At 45.6% G+C, this 13083-nt stretch overlaps 1 protein-coding gene across 10 annotated transcripts in view; it reads left to right on the forward strand.

Annotated features, from left to right (window-relative positions):
* The window catches only part of Per3 (period circadian regulator 3), a 70953-nt gene that overhangs the window by 6107 nt on the left and 51763 nt on the right, over nt 1–13083 (forward strand). For all 10 annotated transcript variants that reach the window (XM_085838562.1, XM_085838561.1, XM_029475735.2 and 7 more), the window contains exons 5-10: nt 595–643; nt 4600–4745; nt 6600–6678; nt 9278–9384; nt 9616–9772; nt 12289–12394. In XM_085838562.1, coding sequence (XP_085694688.1) covers nt 595–643; nt 4600–4745; nt 6600–6678; nt 9278–9384; nt 9616–9772; nt 12289–12394 — 644 coding nt within the window. The remainder of the gene's footprint in view (nt 1–594; nt 644–4599; nt 4746–6599; nt 6679–9277; nt 9385–9615; nt 9773–12288; nt 12395–13083) is intronic.

Consider the following 13083-nt stretch of genomic DNA (forward strand, 5'->3'; position numbering starts at 1 on the left):
TTCGAGGCCAGCCTGGTCTACAGAGTTGAGTTCCAGGACAGCCAGGGCTACACAGAGAAAACCCTGTCTCGGAAAAACAAAAAACAAAACAAAAAACAACGTTTACCTTTGGGCTGTCACTGTGTATTTAAGAAAGGCCGGTGAGAACCGCTGGCCTGAGGGAGAGAAAACATGAGGCCGCAGAGGATTGGCCTAGCCGTCTAGAGATGACATTAGCAGTACCTGAGAGTCATAGAGGATCATACATGAAAAAAATTGTAGGAAAAATTCCCCAAGGTTAGACCTAAAGCGGAGGAAAACAATCACATTTACACTTCAGAGAACTGAGATCTGAAAATATTCCAGATTTCCCCAACTATTACAGTGGGCCAGACTGCAGGCCCCAAAGTAGTGCCATCAGGTCATCACAGTGACGTTAGAAATAGCACATGTGCTTGCTGTGAGGGACAGGTGTGGGCACATGAAGGAGAGTCCAGTCGGACTCTCACAGGTGAGGGAACACCTCCCAGGAGCACTTGAGGGTCAGGACTGCATCACTGGGGAGCCACCCCAGGAGGGACAGGGCGATCGATCGTCACCTCTCTCTCTTTCTAGCCTCGCAGTATGAATGTGCACCAGCGAAACCCTTTTTCTGCAGAATCTGGTAAGTAAAAAAACCGCAGAGGCTCAAAATGTGGCTCAGTCTCTAATTTCTGTTCACCCTTTACGGTGGTTCCTTTGTATTCAGCTAGATTCTGTTTTAGATACAACAACAAAACCTCTTGAGTGTTGCTATGTGAATTTGTGAATTTAGACAAAAAATAGAAACACTGAAAGATAATCGCCGGCCCTATGCCGTCAGAGCCCGTGGTTTGAAGTAAACTACAGCAAGCGTACTTCAGGCCCTGTTTTGTTTGCTTGCTTTTTGCTTTTCAGTTCAGTCACATTTAAATTAGTTTATAAGATTTCCTCATGCCTACTTCTCAGTTTGTAGAATTTTTAATAGTAGGGCTTTAAAAAAAAAAAAAAAGTGATCTAGACGAAAACTGACCAGACCTTAACAGGAATCAATTTCTTGTAGGCAGTTGTCACCCACTTCACTACTGCGGTGTTGCTTTCCTAGGGAAAACTTGGTTTGTTTGTTTGTTTTTGAGAGTCGTTCTCTCTGTGTAGTCCTGGGACTCACTCTGTAGATGATCAGCCTGGCCTCAAACAGAGATCCGCCTGCCTCTGCCTCTGCCTCCCCGGGGCTGGAATTAAAGGTGTGTGCCACCATTCCCGGCAAGAAAAAACATTTTACAGTGTCACAGTTATTTAATATCAGTATTGAAGGTAGTAACTACTCCAGATGGTTACAGGAGGAAAAATGTTTATAATGCAGATAACCAGAGAGGCCATAAAATTGAGCTAACAGTATTTGTATGCATAGGGAGGAGGGATCACCTAACAGGAACAACGGTCACCAGGTGGGAGGGGCCTGCCCGGCTACTGAGTCGTTCACAAGAACACACCTGAAAGGCAGTGAGTGACATGTGCATTGTTACAGTGAATACTTTCAGGTCCTACCTGAATCAAAGCAATAGTTTTCTCCCCAGGTGTTGGGATAACATTTTTTTTACATTGTGTGAAAGGTGTGTCTCTGTATTTTCAGTTGTTAATTTTATACTGGCAGAGAGCTAAGTGCTGGCAGGATATTGGTACTGTCATTTCTTTGGTGCATCAGTGACCTTATAGTTGTAAACAGCTGTCCTTCCATACCTGCTTATGTACATGAAGGTCAGACAGCCCCCTATGCCAAGAGGCAATCTAGAGGCCTAGCAGATATTGTCTCGCTGCTGATTGGTTGTAGTAAAGAGCTGCTGACCAATAGTGGTGCGGGAAGTAAAGAGAGGGTCACTGGGAGAAGAAAACAGAAGTGGGGAGGGGTGGGACTGGGGGGTGTTCAGAAAGTGGACACGGAGCAAATGGACCAGAGTGAAGCAGAGAAAGGTATAAAGCTAGCCACTCGGCAGGTTATGTGTAAGACGGTCAAGTTAGATGGGAGATTGTCCAAGCAAAAGATTGACCTGGGAGATTTTCCAAGCAAAAGGCCTAAGTTAAACTGTGTAGAAGTCTCATGTCATTATTTATACCGCTGCTGGGTCCGGAAAGTCCCGCTATATCTTGTACTTAAATTTTGGAGTTAGTAAAACAATAATACATAAATGTAAGTGTGCCCACTGACAAAAAATTCTGAACAAGGGAAAAACTGCTGTTTTATGCAGAGTCATTTTGTCTGTTTTCTATTGTTGTAACAGAGTATCTAAGAGTGGGTGGATTGTAAGGGAAAAGTTACTCATTTTGGCTCACAGTTGGAGAGTTCACAGTTGGAGAGCATAAAGCCAGAGTCTGTTGGCATCTGGTAATGGCCTCATGACAAAAGTCAAAGAGGCATGGTCAAAAAGACAGAGGGAGCCAGACACCACAGCAGCCAGCTCTCACCAGGGCAAACCCACTCGGCAGAAACTGCATTACTGCCTTCCTGGGAGAAGTGCTCCCACATAGTGCTCCCATGACCTCCAGGAGCCTTGCTTTGCTCTCAGTACATGGCACCTGAAACTAGCACATCCGCACTGTGATAGTGATGAAAGAAGCCCTCTTTGAGGGATCCCAGCTGCTGCCAGAGACCTGAGGAAGGTAGGGTAAGCCAGGCAAGTGTGAGGAAGTCCCTGAGGAAGTGTGTTCCACGTGGTAGGAGCAGAGATGCACTGGGGTGGACCCTGACTGCCAAAGGGGAGGGAGAGGGCAGATGAGAAATCAGGGACCAAACCACAGGGAACGTCGCTTTCAGAAACAAGTGTTTGGTTGCGATTGATTATCTTCAACCCTTTTCCTTAGGACTTTTTAACCTAACAAAAGCAGAGAAAATAATACTGCAAACCCGTATGTTCTGATTGGCCAACCCGGTGCCACCTGCACCTCCTCCAGTTCTTCCCCGTCTGCTTCCTCATCCCAGACCTCAAACATCCCCTCCATTAGTGTTTTAGGATGTGCTTCTAAAAGACGGAGTTACCGTTCACTTTTATCATGATGAAGTTGCTCGCCTTTGAGCAGTAGGGTGGTCGCGCCGCCCCTGTAACAGTACCCACATGATCCTTGGCAGCCTCCTCTGCTCTAGTCATGAGGCACCCCCGTACTGAACAGAGACTTTGTTACCCCAGACTCAAAAGTTGTCACTTCTCAAGGAGTCCCCTGTTCCAGGGAAAGGGAAACGGTGCTGCCTCTGAGACCCAGTCTAGGCAAGGGGACAGTCCTCATTGCAGGGCTCCCAGTGTTTGCAGGACTTTCCAGCGGACAGAAATAGGGGTTCATTTATTAGGAAGGCATATTTTGCATTGGAAAGGACTGTGGGATGCTATGTAGAGAGAGATGCTTTGAAAGACCCACCAGCCAGAGAGAGCAGCGACCGGCTTGGGTTGTAAGACCAGGCTGATGAGGTGGTAGAAGAAAACTATCTGGATGCTTCTCCAGGATTTATTAATGGGTCAGAACTGGGGCATGATACACAAGGGAGTAAGAGATAGCAGTAGGAATCTTGGGTGCAGATAATTGAGGCCCAGGAGCACAGAGCAAAAGCACTTTCTTGGAAAGGCGCTTAGCTGTGTCTGGGCTAATCTGAGGTCTACACTGAGACTGTGTGAGAACCTATTCTACTTAGAGGTACAGGTCAGCAGTTAATGTCTAGGGCAAATGTCTATAAATGGCTTAGAACCCTTGGCCTGAAAGAGTCCTTACAGCAGTTGGAGGGAAGCTGGACAGATAAAAGCATGAACTCTTGTCTGGTTAGAGAAAGGCCCTCATCCAAATGACTGAAGTAGGAAGCAGGCCCATGGGGTGAGGGAGCTGCCACACGGTGGATGGCTCTGGAGCTCTGACGGCCTTGGGAGTAGGGGTTACTAATGTAGATTATTTTAGGAGAGAGGCTTGGTTGCAAATAAAGAGGAAAGGGGCTCACATTTGAACATGAAGACTCTGCAGGATGGTGGCATGTCCCCCTAGCAACAGAGTAGACACCGTTTTTTGCTCGTCCTCAGAGCTGTCATTGGTGAGAACTGAGAAGGGACCAGGCTCTGTTCCAGAGGTTAGGTTGGGCAGCTGAGTCCTAGCGCCCCCTTTTCCCAGCCAGGCATTTTGCAGGACAGTGCTTGCAGCAGCCAAGGAAGTAGCTAAAGAAGCTCTGAGACTGTCCCTTCTTTCAAAGGGGGAAGAGGGGTACCTTAGAGTCAGGTTTGGCCATGTGACCACATGGGACCCCATTTTCTACTTAGTAGTGCTTGGTGTGCCTCACAGGAGAAGAGTAAAAGCTGGGAGTTTGGGGCACAGCCATGAGGCAGTTGTGGGGTGATCGACAGTGATGTAAACAGCTCCCCTGAAACTTCTTACACAGTGAAGAGTGGGTGGGTGCGTACCTGCCCGGGGGAGACTGAGATTTCCAGCTACTTCCCATTAGGAAAACAGACGCCTCTAAACGTTTTAGACTGGGGTCTTTCTGCCTTGGGAATTACTGCGGAGCATTCACCAGCCTGTCTACAGCGGGCTGAGTGCGCCCGGACGGACACTAATCACCTTTGCTCTCTTCAGTGGAGGCGGAGGAGACAGAGAGCAGAAGAGGCTTTACTCCCCATTCCGGATCCTCCCCCATTTGGTTCATGTACATAGCGCTGCCCAGCCAGAACCAGAGCCTTGCTGTCTAACACTGGTTGAAAAGATTCACTCTGGTTACGAAGGTAAGTCAGTAAGTAAGCCCCGCTGTCTGTAAGATGCAGAATGCCGGTGTTCAGACAGCAGTGTGGGGATAGCAGCGTCTGTAGGTCTAGGACAGAGGACTGCTTCAGTTTCCAGTCCGGGTCATAAGCTCGGGAAGCATGTGCTGGTGTTTGCTGACCTTGTCTTCTGTGCAGTCATCCCTGCCGGTGTGGCCTCCCGGGCTGTGGATATCCTCACACTCAGATAAACACACAGTACTTTATTCCCATCTCTGTTGGTGACCTGTTCGATGGCCTTTTATATCTGCCATGTATGAAACAGTAGCACAAAAATCATTATTACATGAAAAGGCCACAAGAATGGTTGAATTTGCCAGGAAGCACATGTTCTAGGGACTGAGGCATGTGTGCCCTGGGCTACATAACAAGTTCAGAGATAGCCTGGCCCACATAGTGAATACCTGTCTCACCAAAAGCTGGAGGTATAGCACAGTGGTAGAATGCTTGTCTGGCTGTGTAACCGCAAGGCCCTGGGATTGGTCCTGGTCAGTTGGTGGAGGGGACAAGACATTATATTATAGAAGTGTTTGGAAACTTCCAGAAATTTCAGTATATATATTCAGTAAACAGAAATACATTTCTAAACTTCTAAATAGCAGCAGCTTCCATCTTAATACTTAAAATCATAGTTGGTTCTTATGAGACATGATATGTGCTTTTCTACAAATTACCACCCAGTTCAAAAGTCTCCATAAAAACATAGGACCATGGTGAGAATTAGTTCAGGGGCACAGTGATCAAAAAAGAATAATTATATTAAAAAAAAAAAAAGGACAAGGGGCTAAAAGAGCTCAGCGGTTGAGAACACTGACTGCACTTCAGTGGACATGGGTTCAGTTCTCAGCACCCACATGGTCGCTCACAGCAGTCTGTAACTATAGTCTGGGGTAGCTTACAACCTGTTTGGCCTCCTCCTATACGTGAAGGACAAACACCTATGCACAAAAATATATTTTTAAGGAAATAATAAAACCATAGAGTTACATATCAAACCAGTGGTTCTCAACCTGTGGGTCATGACCCTTCTGAGAGCTGAACTACATTTTTATAGGGGTTGCTTGTCAGACATCCTGCATATCAGATATCTACGTACAGTTCATAACAGTAGCAAAATTAGTTATGAAGTAGCAATGAAAATAACTGTATGGTTGGGGTCACCACAACATGAGGAACTGTATTTACGGGTCTCAGCATTATGAAGGTTGAGAACCACTGTGTTAAACGATAAGGAAAACCCCAACAGTACTGTAACCGTGGCCTGGGATGAAGCACTGTAGCCGCAGCAGCCGAAATGTGTGCATGCTGTGTGATCCTGGTTACCTCCAAGCAGTGGGGCTTTGATGTATTCACTTAAGTGTCTTGCAGCTGAAAGCATGCGCAAGTGACTGAGGTAAGCCATGTTTCTGTGCATGTTTAGAGCAGAGCTTGCTGGCTTAGAGATACCAGTTTTATCATGTAGCACTGCTTCTGAGCCACTTGGAGAGCTGGCCACCGTCGCGTGTCCAGAGCTTCCCTCGCTCCAGCTCTGACAGGTAGCAGTTAAGATGAAGAAACCAGCTGTTTAGGGTGCAGCAGTCTTTCTGGATGTAAAAGTAACCAGAGTGTAGCCATCGTAGGTTGACCTCATTTAAATCACATTAGGAATGAAACATCTCATTGTGTTGTAGCTTTGACCCCAGACCAGTCATTCATCTGAGTTAGATTTCTGCCATTTCATATGGGGTTTTTTTTCCCTCCTTGTATGTTCAGTAGCTAGTTGGGTAGATGGTTAATTGGATGTTTGAGCCTTAATCAGTTTTTCTCCTTTTTTAATAGCTCCTCGAATCCCTGTAGATAAAAGAATTTTTACCACAACACACACTCCAGGATGTGTGTTTCTTGAAGTAGATGAAAGGTAAATACTTTATCGGGTCTAAAAGAGATTTGTTTCTGAAGACAAACCAAGGTACTTAACTTACTAGAGATCTGAGCTATGTGTGTGTTATGTGCTGTTGTGTACCCTGGGACAGACTATGAGGTTGCCTGCATGGCTCCGGCTGGTTACAATCCAGCTTAGATTGAGTCCTCTTAAATATATTTCAAGTTACATTTATGTGTTCGTTCGTTTGTTTGTTTATGTGTGTATTTGCCATGCACACATGGAGGTCAGGGGCACTTTTCTGGCATTGGGTCTCAGATCCAGTTCACTCCAGCAGGCGTGGTGGCAAGTACTTAACAGGTAACTGTTAAGTCTTCTCACTGTGCCAGTTGGTTGAATTTTAGTGTAAACACCTCGTGTGTTGTATTTTTAAAGTCATTTACATGATATCTTACTTGAGCCATAGGTGGGACGAGAGTTAGTGTTCTTATTTTTATATAAGCCAAGGACCAGTTCACCAAAACCATCTGACTGTATTCTGCTTAGGACCAAGAATCAGTCTCTCTTTTGAGGTGGGGTGGTTTTGAGATGGTTTGTCTGTGCAATCCTGACTGCCCTGGAACTCACTCTGCAGACCAGGCTGGCCTCCAACTCAGAAATCCTCCTGCCCCTGCCTCCCAAGTGCCAGGATTAAAGGCGTGCGCCACCACGCCTGACTAAGACTCAAATCTCTTAGCATTTACTTTAGTGGTATTTCCATTTGACAGATGTTGTTCAAATCAATTCATGCTTATTATTATAATTAGACCAAAAAGGAAAAAAAGAAGAGAGCATACTTTAAAAAAAAGGAGGAAGAGGAGGAGGAGGAGAGCTTTGTTTAAAGGATTTTTCTGGTTTTGAACTCACATTGCCTTTTTCAAGGCAATTAAAAATGGTTTTTGCATAGTGAGAACAGATGGTGCCTATTGCTGTTTTTCAGTATTTTTTTAGAAAAAAAATATGTATGTGTCTGGCTGTTTTATCTGAGCGTGTATCTGTACCACATGTGGAGAACCTCTAAAGAGGCCAAAAGAGAGCCTCGGGTGATGGTTGTGAGCATGTGGGTTCTGGAAATCTGACTCAGGTCCTCTGGGGGAGCTGGAGTGCTCTCACCTGCTGGGCCATCTCTCCAGCCCTTGGTCTTCAGTATTTCTGTCTGGATAAAACAGACATTGATGTCACAGTAGTGTATGCGACCCCCACATACACAAATTTATGTTAGAATCCTATTTATTCTTGAAATTTGAAAATCTGAGAAATCAGACTGAGTCCGTGCATTAGTATAACTCGAAGCCCAGACACTGTTAATAGAGCCTGGCTTGTCTAAGTCATCCTTACAAGGCTTCTTTACCCTGAACAGACTTCTGCGAGTCCTCTGGAGGCTAGTTGCCCTTTGATACTGTGTGTGATTTTCGACATTACAGTGTATCCAATTACTAATCCCCTTTTTTTGTCCATCAGCCCTTGTTACTGTCAAAAATACTGGAAAGGGCCAACTCTTAAAGAGGAAAGAGGTTTACTCACCTCCCAGTTCAAGCCACAGTCACTTGTCTGGGCTCCATTGCTTCGGGACCTGTGGTGGGAGAGGGCATCGTGGTGGGGAGCAGATGGTGAGGTGAATCTCCTCACTTCATGGCCCCAGAAAGCAGTGGGAAGTCAGGGCAGGAGCCTGCATGTCGGCACCGTGGAGGAAGGCTGCTGCTGGCTCACTCTGTGACTCACCAGTTGCCTTTGTGCTGGCCTTCCCAAGACCACCTGCCCAGGGAATGACACTGCCCACACGTGGACTGGCTCTCTTACATTAGGTTGGTCGAGACAATCCCTCCCAGACCTGTCCACAGATTAGTGCGACGATGACATTTGCACAGTTGAGACTTTCTTCAGGTTATAAAGTTGACAGCCAATGCCGACGCAGACAGGGCCCGAGGGGTTACCCCAGTGACCTAATTTCTTTCCACCAGACTTTGCCTTCACCACCTCCTAAGATTGCCACGGGCGGGGGACCAGGATTTCCGTGTACTAACTCTTGGCGGATATTCAAGGTCCACCAATGCTGCATAAATTCATATACATACATAAATCCGTATACTAATGCTGTATAAACTTATAGCCCACGTCATGATTAACCCCTTCTGCATTACCACATGACAGCATGGTGAAGAACACAGGGGTCCTGAGAAATGTGCTGGAAGTGTCTGCGGGGACCTTGAGTTTCTGACTCCTGAGTTCACAGAGAGCCTGCAAGCCTGTTCTTCCTGTAGGAGATGGTTTTGGTGAAACATGGCAGGAGGCCACAGACAACAGTCTTAACCTGTGTCTGTTCCCCATAAACAGGCACTTAGGGTCTTGCCTTCCTGGATACATTAATGGGTGTCTTTTCATTAATGCTCTTCCTGTGTAGAGCTCATCGAGAGGCTAGGGTTTGATGGAGATGTTTTGTTTTGCAGAGCAGGAGACAGAATCCTTACGTGTGCTAAGCACATAGTCTACCACTGAGCTATATTGCCAGCCTGGGTGGGTATTTTTAGGTATGTAACAACTACTTAATTACCTGCCCAGTATAACATGCTTCCTGTGCTATGTGCCTGTGCCCCAGAGCAGTGCCTTTGCTGGGTTACCTACCTCAGGATCTGATTGGAACATCGATCTTAACATACTTGCATCCAGAAGATCGGCCTCTGATGGTTGCCATACACCAAAAAGGTGGGGCCTGCTCCTCTATGGAGGTTGTTCTTTGCCACTGATTGGTTGTAACTTTACAGTTCATTTCTGCTTAGAGTTTTAGCCATTACCCAAATATGAAATGTGTTGAAACTGCTAAAATAGTTGTTTCCTGTTCTAAAGTGCTAAAAATATCCCACACAGATAACTGAAGCAGAGCACTTACAGTCTCACCTGTGTACAGCTTGCTTTTCATCTTGTTGCTTTCCATAGTTTTAAAGTATGCCGGCCACCCTCCGTTTGAACACTCACCCGTCAGATTCTGCACTCAGAACGGAGATTATGTCATTCTGGATTCCAGCTGGTCCAGCTTTGTGAACCCCTGGAGCCGGAAGGTCTCCTTCATCATTGGTCGACATAAAGTCCGAACGTAAGTTCACCAGTTGCTGCTATGGGGTGCAGAGGTGAGTAGAGCAGATGTCGCTTGTCATGGGAAGATGGACTTCATTGGGTAAAAAGTCCCTGAATTCAGGAGTTCTCTTGCTACTCTCATGGCACTACCAGCACTCTGTGGCCTCCTGACAATAATTGCAGTCTTGGGGCAGTGTTTCAACTTTTAGGTCACTGCAGCTGCACTGCAGATCTGTAACTCCAGGTCTGGAGCTCCAACTCCCTCTTCTGACCTAGGCAGGCACCAGCCGTGCAGGTGGTGCTCAGATACACACTCGGGCAAAACACCATACGCATAAGAAAAAACTAAATTTGAAAAAGTTAATATTTATTTAATTTAATATGTGTAAAGTGTTTTGCTTGCGTGTGTGTATGATGACTGCGTGTATGTGCCTGGGGCTGTGGAGGCCCGAAGAGGGCACTGGATCCCCTGGAACTGGAGTTACAACTCCGGGAAGCAGCTGCATGAGTGAGCGCTGGCAACCAAAACCAGCTCCTCTTCAAGGGCAGAAAGCGTTCTTAACCACGGAGCCATCTCTTGGACCACTGGGTTTGCTAGTTCTCGGTGACTTCTTCCATCGGACCACATCGGACACATCGTAAGTGATGTGTCTGACTCAGTGCTCCTCGTTGGTACCCACTCTGCCAAGGTTCCAAGAGGTCATTCCATGACATGGTAAAGGTGTAACCCTTGGTGCCTGGACTGGCCTTTTCTCTCTCCTCTCCCCGTAATAATCAGGAGACCTGGAAAAGGTCCCCTTGAAGGGATAATTCCATTGGATGGATACTTGTAAATTAATTAGAGCAACGCTTATCACAAGTTAGAGTAGTGGCTCTCAGCCTTCCTAATCCCTGTACTACAGTGTCTCCTGCTGTGGTGACCCCAACCATACAATTATTTTCACTGCTACTTCGTAACTGTCACTTTGACACTGTTATGAATTGTAATATGAATATTTTTGGTGATAGAGGTTTGCTAAGGGGTTGCAACCTTCAGGGTGAGAACTGCTGCTTTAGGGACTCTTAAAGATGTTATTTTCATATTATAAAGACCAGCACAGTTTTCAGGAGGAGGTCCTAATTTGTTGGCATTCACTGTATGCAGGTAGTAAGTTTTATTTTGTTTTTTTTTTCTTTTTGTTTTTTTTTTTAAAGAATTATTTATTTATTTTATGTATATGAGTACTGTAGCTGTCTTCAGACACACCAGAAGAGGGCACCTGATCCCATTACAGATGGTTGTGAGCCACCATGTGGTTTCTGGGAATTGAACTCAGGAGCTCTGGAAGAGCAGTCAGTGCTTTTAACCGCTGAGCCATCCATCTCTCCAGCCCTTGTTTTTTCTTTTATTGTGTGAGGTATATTGTATAAGGGGAACAACCAGTCGTGTAACAGGGCATTCACATGTGGAGATCAGAGGGCATCTTAGGTGAAGCATCTTCTCACCAGGGCTCTGGGATCAGACTCCAGTCATCAGGCTTGCACAGCAAGCAGTGTTGCCTACTGCACCATCTCAGTAGGACCAAGTTACATTCTCTGAAGTAAGAGATGAAAGGTAGCATTGGTAAGGCCTCCTTCTCACCACTAGGGGGCTGAGGTGCTCCGCAGCGTAGCCCAGGCTGTCCTGGAGCTCCCTGCATAGATTAAGCTGGCCTCAAACTCACAGAGATCCTCCTGCCTCTGCCTCCTGAGTAATGGAATTACAAATGTGTGCTACCATGCCCATGTAAAATTTTCTAAGTTTTATTCTTACTAGTTTTTAAACCCTGTATAGGTAGGTGTGTATATCTGCATGTGATTGTGTGCAGGTGCCCTTGGAGACCAGAGGCCTCAGATCGCCTGGAAGCTGGTGATGTAGATGACTCTGAGCAACCTGCCATGGGCGGTGGGAATCTAAGTCAGGTCCTCTGGAAGAGCAGCATATACTAACCACGGAGCGAGCTGTCTCCAGCTTCGCTGTGACTGCTCTGCAGCTTCAGAGTCTTAAGATTCCTTACAGAGTTTACTCCGTCAGACTTTGAAACCGGTCCTTACTGAAGCTCTTGGGAGCAAAAAAAAAAAAAGGTAGCTAAATGGACAATATGTACATAGTTCTGAACTGGTTACATAAAGATCAGTGCTATCGAGAAATCTAAGCAGTGCCAGTTATTTGCCTGCAATCTCAGGTCTCAGGAGGCAGAGAGCTAGGAGGCTAGCCTGGGCTGTTGGAGCAAGACTTTGTCTCAAAAATCAAGGGCTGAGGATACAATTTAGATGTGAAGTGTTTCCCCAGCATGTACAGGGCCCTGTGTTCTATCCCCGGCACCGTGCAGGTTGGGAGCTGTTATATCTAGCTTGTTTCTTTGGGAATTTTCACTCCATTTTTCTGTACTTAGAGTGAAGGAGTTTTTTTCATCAAGACACAACTAATTCTTTACATGGCCCCTGGCGGGCCTTTTAGTCTTCATTTCAACCGAATCCGGCTCATGATGTGTTGTTTCACTTGGCATTTTATAGGAGTCCATTAAATGAAGATGTTTTTGCCACCAGAATAAAAAAGGCAGCCAGTAACGACAAAGACATAGCAGAATTACAAGAACAAATTCACAAACTTCTCTTGCAGGTAAAGTGAGAGGTTTTTAAAAAGATGTCATCCCCAAAATTGTGCTTTATGTTGGCGCAGTCTTAGTGAAGTGACTCTACAAGAACACACTGTGAGAAGAGAGGGTTCTCTTCCTTCACATCTCAGACAGTTTTGCTTTTCGCTTTGCTTCTGTGGGTTAAGCTCTGTTCAGTGGTTTCCTTATTCTGGGTGAGATGCACAGAACATTGTGGCTGTGCTCGCTTCGACACAGCAAAGTGGGCTGCCCCACAGGACAGACTCCTTAATGAAAGAATTATTTCTCTCTTAATGAAAGAATTATTTTCCTGTTTCAGATGCCGGCAGCGTATCCAGCTCCTGAGTTTGGGCTTCAGTGTTTTGTTTTTCTAATAATTTGGTTTTTAAAATTAGTAGAGCAATATGTTTGGTCTCAGTATCTCTTGTCATTGTAAGGGGAAAGGAGGAAAGTTACCTTTCGAAAAGAACAACCAGTAAGGGGTTGTGTTAGTAAATAAGCTATGTGTCCCATAGCATGTGAGGCCAGAAGTTTTCAGAACTGTCTTTTATAAAATCTCTAGAGTTCATGAAGTATCTGAGGTTTTATAAAATCCATCTTTTTATTTCACATGTTCTGTCTATTCTAAAGAACTAAAGTTTATTTCATTTTATTATTTATGATTTTAGAGAAGGCAGTTAGTTATATTATGGCA

This window comes from Mus caroli, unplaced genomic scaffold, assembly GCF_978045245.1.
Source record: "Mus caroli unplaced genomic scaffold, Mus_caroli_1 scaffold_6, whole genome shotgun sequence".
Taxonomy (NCBI): domain Eukaryota; kingdom Metazoa; phylum Chordata; class Mammalia; order Rodentia; family Muridae; genus Mus; species Mus caroli.